The 12,401-nt window shown below is 29.2% G+C and overlaps 2 protein-coding genes across 2 annotated transcripts; one reads left to right on the plus strand and one right to left on the minus strand.

Moving 5' to 3' along the window:
• Nucleotides 1-174: 174 nt before the first annotated feature.
• On the minus strand, nt 175-1,015 carry LOC113366409 (40S ribosomal protein S26). Its single transcript, XM_026608007.1, has 3 exons — nt 884-1,015; nt 454-631; nt 175-377 (listed from the first exon to the last, which is right to left on the minus strand). The coding sequence occupies exons 1-3, from the start codon at nt 884-886 to the stop codon at nt 211-213; spliced, it is 348 nt and encodes a 115-aa protein (XP_026463792.1). The 5' UTR covers nt 887-1,015; the 3' UTR covers nt 175-210.
• Nucleotides 1,016-1,080: 65 nt separating this feature from the next.
• LOC113366408 (probable 3-hydroxyacyl-CoA dehydrogenase B0272.3) lies at nt 1,081-2,611 on the plus strand. Its single transcript, XM_026608006.1, has 5 exons — nt 1,081-1,175; nt 1,438-1,583; nt 1,653-1,928; nt 2,013-2,313; nt 2,373-2,611. Exons 2-5 carry the CDS (start codon nt 1,470-1,472, stop codon nt 2,609-2,611), a joined length of 930 nt encoding a protein of 309 aa, XP_026463791.1. The 5' UTR covers nt 1,081-1,175; nt 1,438-1,469.
• Nucleotides 2,612-12,401: the final 9,790 nt, after the last annotated feature.

Genomic DNA, 12,401 nt, shown 5'->3' on the forward strand with positions numbered 1-12,401 from the left:
GACTGTGGTCTTGATTTTAATACTTCTACTATTTGTAAAGACAAAACTAATTTTATTTTACAGCTTATTAATTTGTATCAGAAAGCAACATTTTATTGCATTTAGTTTAAATGCTACACTTAGCAATATAACTGTATCTGTAAAATTTGCTAAAACATAAATGAAACACAAAGATTAAGTTGTCGTTTTTTTTATTTAAAATATGAACATTTACTTTCTTGGAGCATTTTGTTGCCTTTGATTATCTCTTGGGAATGATCTCACTGGTGGAGTCCTAATGCGACGATCTTCCTTAGAGCGATTGCGAACTACCTTAGAGTGAATAGCGCAGGAAACGCAGTAGTGTAACTTAGCGTACAACTTAGGTAAGACGTAAGCTGGAATAAAACAGCCAATGAGTTACGAGAACATAAAGAGCATAAATGTTTACAAAAATATGAACAATATACATACCGGAATAAACAGAAGCCTCCGTGATATCACGTACAGCAGCTGCTTCGACGATGTTCCTAATGACGAACTTCTTGATAGCCTTGTCTTTAGGGACACATCGAGCACAATTTGTGCATCTTACAGGGTTCACATGTCCCCGACCGTGCTTAGCACGTCCACCATTACGACGTTTGCAGGTCTGCAAAATAAATTATAAATTAACTAACTTACATAGCAGCTAAAGAATACTTGCATTGTCGTCAGGGAATTAGAACAAAAATAAGAGCTTCTTATTTGTAAACCCAAACTTCACAAACAAATTTAGGTTATCCATCGAACACATGGTTCGTGAAAACTTTACTTCAGACGACTCTTAATTAATATTTATTAATAACACATTCATAATTACATAGAAAGTTTGATAAATTTACTAATGCAAACTATACACTACCATTTCGACTTTATTCCGAATGAGAAAGAAACGGATATCCAAAAATTCAGACGTCAACCATAGAAAAGGCAGAGAATGGAAGAGATGCGCTTTGCATTCAATTGATTAGAGTGAGGTTAGACGCAAAACGTGTATTACCAAAAATTAAAACAAAATCATTAGTTTTTATATTGGTGGCAGCACTGTGAAAATTTTAGGTTCTTATATGCATTTTGATTTAAATTATATTGTAAAATACACAATAAAAGAAAGTGTTGTGATGATTTGCTAACATTTGGAAGTTTCTTAAAATGTAAGTCTTTTATTATATAAGTAATTTTATTTTATTTCAATTGTCTGTGTTTTTGAGCATTTTCTATAAAATTATATTCAACCATATTAGAAATTGTGCGCATGTCAAATGTAATGAATGACGTTTGGAGAATAGTTTTATATTTTTTATTTCTTTGTGTTGTGTCTCGACTGTAAATAAGTCCAAATGCAAACAACGATAAGAAGTTAATGATTTGGACTTCGGACTACAATATATTTCGGTGTTATTGTTTTCTTTCAAGACGTATAGAATATTTTCGCTTATAATATAAAAATGGCCCATACCGTTTCCTTGATTAAAAGAGGATTTGCCACAAGTTCTGTTAGAAATGTGATAAATAATGTGACAATAATTGGAGGTGGTCTTATGGGATCTGGAATTGCTCAAGTAAGTTTTGCTTTAATCAAGTATGATTATAATGTAAATTTCATTATAAGAATTAAAACTAACAATTAGGTTGCTGCCCAAACTGGACATAATGTAACATTAGTCGAAGTGAATGCTGATGTACTTGCAAAGGCTCAAACAAGTATCAAAAATAACTTATCTCGTGTAGCTAAAAAATTGTACAAAGATGATAAAGAGGCCAGTGAAAAATTCATTTCTGAATCTCTAGAGAAATTAAAGGGCTCCACTGATGTGAAAGCTGCTGTTAGCAATGCTGATTTAGTAGTTGAGGCCATTGTTGAAAACATAGAAATTAAACATAAGCTATTTGCTGAGGTGGACAAGGTAAATTTAGTATTTGTAACACTATACTATACTTAATTTTCTATTTTTGAATTTGTACCATTTCATTTATTGGTTTGCATTTAGGCTGCCCCTTCACATACGATTTTAGCAAGCAATACTTCATCTTTGTCAATTACGGAGATAGCATCTATTACAGGAAGAAAGGATAAGTTTGGTGGATTGCATTTTTTTAATCCCGTTCCTGTTATGAAATTATTAGAAGTTGTGCGCACAAATGAAACATCTGATGAAACTTATACCAAGATGATGGATTGGGGTAAAGCTATGGGCAAAACTTGCATTACATGTAAAGATACACCAGGATTTGTTGTCAATCGTTTATTAGTGCCTTACATGAGCGAAGCTGTAAAAATGTTTGAAAGAGGTATAATATAACTGATAAAATATTATATTGTTTATACTGAATTAATTAATTCCTTGAAGGTGATGCATCTGCAAAAGATATTGATATAGCTATGAAGCTTGGAGCTGGCTATCCTATGGGTCCCTTAGAATTAGCTGATTATGTGGGTTTGGACACTACATATTTCATAATTGATGGTTGGCATAAGAAGTATCCTGACAACACCTTGTTCAATCCTCCTTCGGTGCTTTCTAAAATGGTTAAAGAAGGAAAATTAGGGGTTAAATCTGGGGAAGGTTTTTATAACTATAAAAAGTGAACTGACTATTAAATAAAATGTAACTCAAGTATTGCATTATTTTTTATAAAATAAAGTATTGTTATTAAATAATGATTGCATTTGTTAATATGAATGGTTTTAGTACAATTTATGCACAAAGTTATATGATTGGAGAATTTATTAAATGGTGATAATAATATCTTAATTGGGATGTGTTTGCAATCTTATCATAACACCTCTCTTTACTATATTCTAAAAAAGTTAATGAATTATATGTGCAAACATTTATTTGATTTAAATCTAATGTTAGGAAATATTTTTAATTGGCATGAGTTTTGTTTGTATAATGGATAATATTTACATTTGCAGCAAAATTCTAGTACAAAATTATGAGTTTTGAATTTCTTCCCGAATTTTTTCTTACGCGGCCAGATACATCGGAATTGCCATTTAATAGTCTAGTATCAAACGAATGCAAACCAACAAAACCGCCTAATGGACCTCCTATAATCGATCTTTTTGACGATTTTCCTGGATCATTAAGATCTACAGCAGACAAATTACGCGCAAATCCAAAAATTGAGCCTAGTCCGAGTGATCCTATAAAGGTCGAGCAATGTCCAAAACTGTTGCTCAATTGCTATAAAAGTCCATGGAGTTTACAAATGAATTATGCGGTGAATCAAAATATGGAAGATACGCGGTATGAACTTTCTAATTCTAAAATGCATATGCAAAAAGCATGCAAACTCTTATATTTGTATTTGAATTAACATTCATTATACGAATTTTATTTTAATATTTTTATAACTTAAATTGTTAGAAACATATTTAATTAGATGCTGCCTTGACTGTAATAGTACAATAGAACATCAATGTCCACAACCATTATGGATTACAGTTTTTGGCTTCCAGCCGAATAAACTTCAAGCTGTTTTGAATTTTTTTAGTAGTATTGGAGAGGTGAATTTCATTTGATAAAACTTAATATTAAATGATCTTCTTTTGCTGAAGTACGTACTTATTAGGTTTTATGAAATAATGGATGAATGCTTATCTCAAGTTTTACAACTTATAAATTCTACCTAATTTCGCTGATTTTTCAAATTTTAATGATTAATATCATATTTAGCTAAGAGGATAACACTTGATAATATAGGACTCTAGAAAATGCAGATATATACTTATATGCTAATGCTTTTCGTAAAATGTGTGATATATTGATGAAATTATGTATGAATGAAGGTGAATGATGCAGTAACAACTGGTGGTCAAGGTATTGCTTGTGGGAATTTTCTGGACATTCAGTATACGTCAATAGAAGCGTGCAGAAAAGCTCTTTCGTACAACGGTGCCTGGTGGGACGCCTGTACTGTGATAGGGGTTGTCAGCTATGGCAGTCACAGGCGAAGGATAAATATTGATGAGAATAAGGTTGATTTTATTTTAAGCATTTGAAAAACAGGTTAAAATTTTGCACTTATTTGCTAATTGAAAAGAAACGGCTTGGCCGATTGTCGCGTAAAACTTATTAACGCGTGTCTTTTTCGAATGTCGTCAAATTTTTGAAATTGGTGCTGCCAATTTTTGATCAACCATCGACGAAAGGTTGAGTTGTCTCACATACTCCCGCAAATGCCTTTTCTAATTTTAGTTTCAAACGGTTCAGAATGATTTGAAAAGACGAGAAAACATAAAATGACCAAATTGGTTAAGGGGGGAGACTGCTTTAGAGGCTTAAAAAAATCGATTTTTTTATTGCAAAAATGTCTTCCAAAACTAGGCAAGAATATATCCCTAAAATTTCAGAAACAAATTTAAATTATTTTCGGAATAATTCGGAATTAGCGAAACGAAAACTTCGACGCGCGATTTCTCGGTTCTGAATTTTTTCGATTTTTTCTAATTGGCGGGAAAGATAAGCAAAAAAGCTAAACAACCTATTAAAACGAGACAAAATTCAATGTATTTATATTTAGGCGTAAATTCTATTCTAGATGAACCTAAAAAACCTTAAAAAAAGTTATAATTAACTCACTTTTTAAACAATCTAAAGTAAAATTTTGTATCAAAAAACATGATTTTTTTTTTCAAGCGAAAAATTGGTTAATTTATCATTTTTTTCTGGATTTTTTAGATTCAACTAGAATCTATACTATTGAAAATTTATGTTTGTTTTGATTTTTTTTGTTTCGGATGGAAATTGTGACCTGAATTTTTCTTGCCAAATGACACCTGCACGCTCGTGGCGCATCGGCAAAATGCTTATACCTGGCTTATTATGTCATATATTTTAATGAAAAAATAGAGAAGAATGTTGAAATATATAATAATAAATCCCGAAAGTTTCGTTTCAATCAAATATTTGTTTTCTTCCGTAAAAATTCCTACGATTTTTGAAGCAGGCTCCCCCTTTAATGTTTAAAGTGGCCACTTCTTCATTGACAGATATACACGTCATGAAGAAGTGCCAGAATCTAAATAATTGTAAAATCTTTTACAATGAGCTATTTAAATTGCAAGTTTATATATAAATCTATTTCTAATTCAGATTATGCACGTCTCTCCATGTTCGGCTTTGAAATTATCAGCAATATTAAAAAAAAATAATGATACTTTCGGCTCTTCGGCACCGTCATCTGCTTCAGCAACGTTAGATATCGTAAACTGTAAATACTGCTCCTGTCTCCACCGATCCAAGACCTGTTATCCTCACACATTATCCCGGCAATGTTGCATTACCAGGCGAAACGCTGCTGCAGGATGCGTTAGGCGGAAAAGGAGTGGTTCGTTTCTAGATTGGCGAGTTATCGTTTTACTTAAAAAATTATTTACGTGGAGAAGAGAAAGATGTAATTCCGATGAATATTAGAAGTCATGATCACAATATGCGAAACGTTAATTGTAAATAAAATTTAATTGATTTTTTTGGCAATCATAAAGGATGTCCGAGGAGCAAAAACCTTGACCTAGTTTTATAGCTACTTTCCACAAATTTTTTACTTGAATCCTAATCTAACATAATTTTAACATAATTCATTTTGTACTCCGAACTTATATTTTTGTAATGCATTCGATTGTATATACATTTGGTGTGATATTTTTATATTATGAATATTTTTAAAATACAGCGTTTTTAATTAAAAATAACTATTTCGCATGATCTTATGATATTTTATTAGCGTTTATTGTTAAGCTTACGATTTCAATATAATACTTTTATTACAAATAATTTACAGAAATAGCTGTTCTTCATATTAATTGTTTTTCAAATAATGGGTTCCTATATGTTCTATATAGAGTGTCTAATATATTTTTTAGAAAAACTTTTGTCATTTGCATAATTTTTTATGTGGTAAATGTACTAAAGCCAGCTTTGATTGTAGAAGTTAACTAGTGGAGCGCATGGCATCGTGCCTTAAGGCAAATTGCTGGAACTTCCCGTACCAATTTTTTTTTTTTTAAGATTAACATTTTTGAAAAAAATTTACTCTGAAAAATTAGATTTTTGAGAAACTCTAAATTTTTGACTAAAATTTACTTTTTTTGAAAAAAGGCTTTTTGAAGAAAAATGTATTTTGAAATATTTGGGAAATTCTGAACTATTTTTCAAAGCAATCGTACTGCTTTAACTGCATAGAGATGAAATATCGAAGCGTGTAAGCGTCTAACGGATAAGCATTGGTACGGGACCCATAAGAATGTAAACAAAATTTATACTTATTGTTAAAATCTCTATAAAATATCTGATCATTTGATGTGCATATGTCTAATGATCATTTTTGACCGCCCGATGTCATTTTTTTTTACTTTTTTTTACTAGATCTCCGAAACCGCTAGACCTGCCTTCATGAAAATTAAAAAAAAAACTTAGTTACTTATATTAAAAACTGAGTTACCGTTTTTGGCACTTTTTACCTCATATCTTCGGAACGACTAGACCTGCCTTCGCCAAAAAATAATCAGCACGTCTCCTTATCAATACGAATCGAATGTTTTTTGAATTATTCAAATCGCTTCATCTGTGTTCCCGAAATCGTCGACGAAAATTTGTATCCGCACACATATACACACACGCATACACACACACATACATCCATTTTTTCTAAGGTATGCCCAAATATTCAGAAACCTCTGAAATGTAAAGATATATAAAAATTTTCATTTTCGATTTTTTTGCGATTACTATAACTTACCCTACTGGAAGTTAATTACCCTACGGGAAGTTAATAAGATTTACAATTTCATTACAATATTTTACAGAAATAGTCGTTCTTTGTGTTAAAATTTTTATCAAATAATGTCTTTTAATTTGTTCTGCTTAGAGTGTCTGATATTAATTATAGCTTAAATTAATTTAACTTTCAATAACAAACAAAATTTATACTTATTGTTAAAATCTCTATAAAATATCTGATCATTTGATGTGCATATGTCTAATGATCATTTTTGACCGCCATTTTTTTATTTATATTGTAACTCACTGTTCAAATAAGATATTAATTAGAATTAACTTCTTCTTTTTACTTTATTTGTTGCTATTTCTTGAATATTATTCCAGAGCCACTAATTTAAACGATATAAATTAAAGATACTAAGGATTATGTTATTGCGCAATTTATCTAGAAGTAATTTGAGATACTATTAAACCAAATAAAAGAGAATTATCGACAAAATCAGTACATTGACTCAATATTATGGGAAATGTTAATAACAAGGATATTTGAATAAGTAAGACAAATTAACACCTGCCATTTAATTAAATTTGATGGTGACAAACCATATTTATAAATTTAAATCCGTTCCATATTTTGTTATTTGTACAACGCATAGTGTTCTCGGAACAATCGGGGAATGCCTACGTAAGAAAAACTTTATATGCTCATATTTTTATGTACAAGAAAAAAATGCAACCCGTTTTTATGTTTCTTTTATTTTACTGGTTTGAAAAAATCCCATACAAATTGAATGATTTCTGGGAATGTAATGTATTTTTAGTTGATGAAATTAAATGAATGTTAATGAATTTAATGAATATTAAACATACTGAATGAGTCAATCAGCTTACTGAAGCAAGTCTGATTGAACTTACATTTCTAGATACATTTTGCTAAAATTGTATATATATATATATATATATATATATATATATATATAAATTAATGTTTATATAATTTTGTTTGGTCATGATTGTTTTATAAGTGAATTAATTATTCTTATGGACACGTATTGAGAATGTTATCATAGCTTATTTATATTACAAATATTCTGCAAGATTAAAATTTTTTATGTCGATTATCTCATAAGTGAGGATTAGTGAAACAAAGTGACTTTTGTTAATTTATATAAGGGTTTCAATCTAAATGTTTTCTTCTCATTTTTTAAGTACCTAACATTTTATTAGCTTAAAAAATATTAGCGTAAAAAATCAATTTTACAACTTTATGTATTAGATAATTTAGATAGACCAACATCATGTGATAATATGCGTCATTCATTGAAATTATTTATTCATTTACAAAAGAATCACATTTATTCATACTTTCGCAAGCGCAAAAATATGTATACTCTATACATATGCACATATAACTTATGTATACATATGCAAAAAATGTTTATAAATTTTAGAGTAAAATTAATTTCTCGTGTGATTTGTTCGTCAGATATAAGTTCTGAATTCAAAAATTATATCTTTTTGCCAAAAAATGTGAAAACATGGGTAAAAAACAAACTACCGTTTTTTATTCAATTATTTAATAAAATAAGTATTTTTATGTTTTTTCCTAATGAAGAGTCCCGACTAGCAAATTAATTCTGTGAAATAAAGTTATTCATTAGAAGCATTTTCCTATTGGCAAAATGTATTGATTTACTTCTACATTGTTTTCTATAACTACAATTACAGCGATCAGTTCATTAATTTATAGCAATAATTTAATTTAGGGACATATCAATTACTGTGCACGATAAAATACTATATTTTATGATCTATTTATTAATAAAATAATATATTTATTAGGGTATCATGCTCTATTGGACTGTATGGAGCAAGGCTATATAAAGTTCAATACTTATTTAAAATATGAAAAAAATAATTAAATGCTTTGAAAATGAGATTTTTCATAAGTGCAACAAAATCGAAATTTACATAGAAAATTGTTAAAATGTTTTCCAATGATAAAGAAAATAAAGTGTGGCTTTAAATGTCCTTAGAATCCATGCAGTATCTAAGGGCGAAATATATGATTTGAATTAATTTGATAAAATTGTATGTTTATATATATATATATATATATATATATATATATATATTTAATTTGAGTTTAATATATCAACATCAAATTCAAGACTATTCAAAATATATATATATATATATATATATATATTATAGAGTCTAATAATTGGGCATAACATAAAAACAATTGTTTTTGAAAATTTGTTTCTTACTAGTAAGAACTGTAGGAAAAAGACTGGCTTTAAAAATACAAAATCTCTTGACCATTGTCAGAGATTTTGAAATATGATATATTATAATGATATGAATTTCTTTTCCAATCTTGCCCTGGCAGTTCTGTAGTTTTTTGGCAAGTGGTTTTGGATGATCATCGAGTCGGCTTTTGTAATTGTCTGAACGTGACTGTAATGGATTCTGTAAATAAATTCGACAACATCAAATTCTTAATAATAATTATTATAGCTTATCAATTAACATAATTGTCGATTAGGTTAAACCAGTAATCTTAAAACTAACTCAGTATCCTAAGACCTGATACCATCATTTTCCGCTGGTGGCCAAAAACAAGTAGATCACATTTGCTCTTAATACGTGAAGTATTATAGTAAACATACCCATTAACATTCGTTTATATGCAGATACGATTGCACAAAATTAATGAAATATTCGTATACTTCTACTCTATTAATCAGTATTCTGGATATAGTCCAAGTCATTCACCTATATTTCTGAATTGGCCTGTGGTTCCTGTCAACTAAATTCACCGCCTCCGTATCAAATTATTATCTGTGATGGTCGAAATTCGTCACTTTTTACGCTTCAGCGGAATGATTTTAATATCTTGACAGTAATAAATAGGAGCGTCTGATATCAGAATTTGGAATTCACACAATTATTTACGACGAGTACCTAAATCCGATGCGAATCATATCTAAATCCGTAATGTATTTCTGTTTACAACTGAAATTAATTGACGTCACTAACAACTTTATTACTGAAAGTTTTTATTTTGCTTGCTCAGGATATTTCGATATAGGAAATTAAATAGTTATTTTATATATTTATTTACATTTTCCAATCTATTTTTTCCTTTGTTTTGATTTTCAATGTCAGAGATTTGAAAACGGAAGGTAAATATATATTTGAAATTTTGTATAAATTGATAAAAAGTTTATTATTAAAAGGCTATTACTATAGAAAAGCAAATTGTTTTATAATGTATTCAATATTCATTCAATTTATATTTATTTATCTTTATCAAATGTGAACTTATTTGGCCTCCTGTTTACAAATTAGACATTTACTTGATTTACAAAAAAATAAAATTCTAATTTTACATTCATCTAAAAAAAAATAATATAATATTTTATAATAATCAGTATTTGAAAGCGAATGGTAATTTTAAATGTTTATGATTGTCATTTTTGCAACAATTGTAAAATATCCTTACTCAATAGACATCAAACTACATTGTCGTACTTAAGTATAGAAGAATCTTATATAAATATTTTTCATTACAAATGTTTTTGTAAAATATCCTTTTCGAAAAGGATTCAACCAAACTACATTGACTTGGTTACAAATGGATCAAAGGTTTAAAATCAAAGTTTAGTTGTTAGTAGAGATTTATATATTTTTGAAGATAAATCGAGTTGTCATTTCTAAATTCGAATAATATATAGATTTTATAAAAATCTAGACATGTATTTTAAATAAAACGACATTTGTAAATATTTTATTTTTGTCTCAACTTTTTGAGGATATGCTGTCAAATTATGAAATTCTTTAAATTTTGGTGTAAGCATTTTTAATGTCTATACTATTTACTGTACGTAGTATTCTATTATTTTCCAATCTATTCCATGATTTTCCAACCTATTAATTTTGATACATAATATATTTTATTTATTCGTTCAATAGCAATTAACTTAACGAGACCTTTAAGGGTGCGTCTATGGAGGATGTTGGATCCTCCCTCTCCCTTGATGGTGATACGTTTTGATATTTAAAATTACTTCTCCTCCTCCATATAGCATCACGTGTATTTTAGTATAAGAGATCGTTCAATTATCACGTAAGCAGATTTATTACAATTATTTACCCCCCCATCCCCCTTGTGAGCAAAAGTAAGCAAAGCTCTTACCCCCTACCCCCATGCTTACGTAAACATTTTGCAATTAATGTAAGAAAATAAAAATACTACATATGACGTAATCATCATCCAGACTCCCCCGCCCCCCATGTCAACCCAAAGTAAGCAAATCAACAACCCCCCGCCCCCCTATAGTGCTTACGTAATACTTGAACGGCCCCTAACGTGTATTTAGTAAAAATGGTGTTTTTTTAATCCAGGTAAAAAATGAGTACACGTGATATCTTACTAGACCCTCCTACCCCTTGTGATATTTTGTAATTTTTTGTCAAACTTCCCGTCTCACTACTGCTTGACATCAAGCAGGCCGTTCGAGGCGGTTACCGAATCTGGAATCTCTGATTTGAAGTTCATAGCTCTAAAGGGGCGTCCATTGATCAAAGATTGCGTAAGGGAAGTGGAGTGCTAGTAATGGGGCTAGTAAGAAATCACGTGTATTTAATGTTTACCTGATTTTTTTATTTTTAAATGTAAAAATTTTAATTCTTTAAATTTTAAAGAAAATTCTAACATTTCTCAAAAAAATCACAAAAATCACGTGGGGGAGGGAGGGGTATAGTAAGATATCACGAGTATTTATTTTTTAACTGATTTTTTTAAAAAAATTCAAACATTTTCAAAAAAAAATCAAAAATTTTACAGTTTTATCACGTAACTAAAAATACACGTGATGTTTAAAATTTGTGCTGTGTTTCAATGTTTCATATTGTTAAATATTTGTTACTCTACTGCTACTACTACATCCGGATTAAATGGTAACATGTGACTCATTTCATCAATATATGTTATACTAATTTTACATCCGTTTAATTTTACTAACAAAATTTTGTTTAGAACTTATGACATCCTTTCTGGATGGTATTCAAAGTTTTTAGCTAATAATTTGATATTAATAACGAAAAGTGCGGTTGGTAATAAATTATTCTATTTTTGGTTTGTTTACTATTAAGGTTTGTCGACATCTTGTCTGGAGTTGCTTTTAGTAGAAGTTTGATAATGTTGGCGAAAAAATACAAAATCAAAAATTTTGTGATATAGGATAAAATTATTTATAAGGATTGAAGAAGAATTTTGATGATATTTGCGAAGAATCACAAGATTAATAATATTGCGATTTGGGATAAATGAATTGTATGATTTTATATTTCATCTACCAGAATTCTTTTTTTTACTTCACACCATATAATTTGCACCTGTCCTAGTGGACATCTAGCAAATATAAAGGAAATATAATAAATAAATTGCAATAAGTAGAAGTTATACCAGTGTACTTCTGCTTTGAATAAAAAAATTGAGTAAACATTTCCTATTTAAAAAATTAAAAAAAAAATGATTTGAAATTTAATTTCCTTTACGTAGCAAGTTCCTATAAGTATTTTTACCTATAAAGTTAACAGCCAAAAGGGGCCATTTTTTTGGGATGGGTGTATATTTATCATATG

This window comes from Ctenocephalides felis, unplaced genomic scaffold, assembly GCF_003426905.1.
Source record: "Ctenocephalides felis isolate EL2017-DRISC unplaced genomic scaffold, ASM342690v1 CF-g0.4_SCAFFOLD_01170, whole genome shotgun sequence".
In the NCBI taxonomy this organism is placed as follows: Eukaryota; Metazoa; Arthropoda; class Insecta; order Siphonaptera; family Pulicidae; genus Ctenocephalides; species Ctenocephalides felis.

What these genes read in the sequence shown, in the direction of transcription:
- LOC113366409 (XM_026608007.1), bottom strand. An exon ending in GGAGGCTTCTGTTTATTCCG is followed by an intron (nt 378 to 453) that starts GTATGTATATTG and finishes GTTTTATTCCAG; the next exon opens with CTTACGTCTTACCTAAGTTG.
- LOC113366408 (XM_026608006.1), top strand. Translation starts at nt 1,470, where the DNA reads ATGGCCCATACCGTTTCCTTGATTAAAAGAGGATTTGCCACAAGTTCT. An exon ending in TGGGATCTGGAATTGCTCAA is followed by an intron (nt 1,584 to 1,652) that starts GTAAGTTTTGCT and finishes ACTAACAATTAG; the next exon opens with GTTGCTGCCCAAACTGGACA. An exon ending in TGTAAAAATGTTTGAAAGAG is followed by an intron (nt 2,314 to 2,372) that starts GTATAATATAAC and finishes AATTCCTTGAAG; the next exon opens with GTGATGCATCTGCAAAAGAT.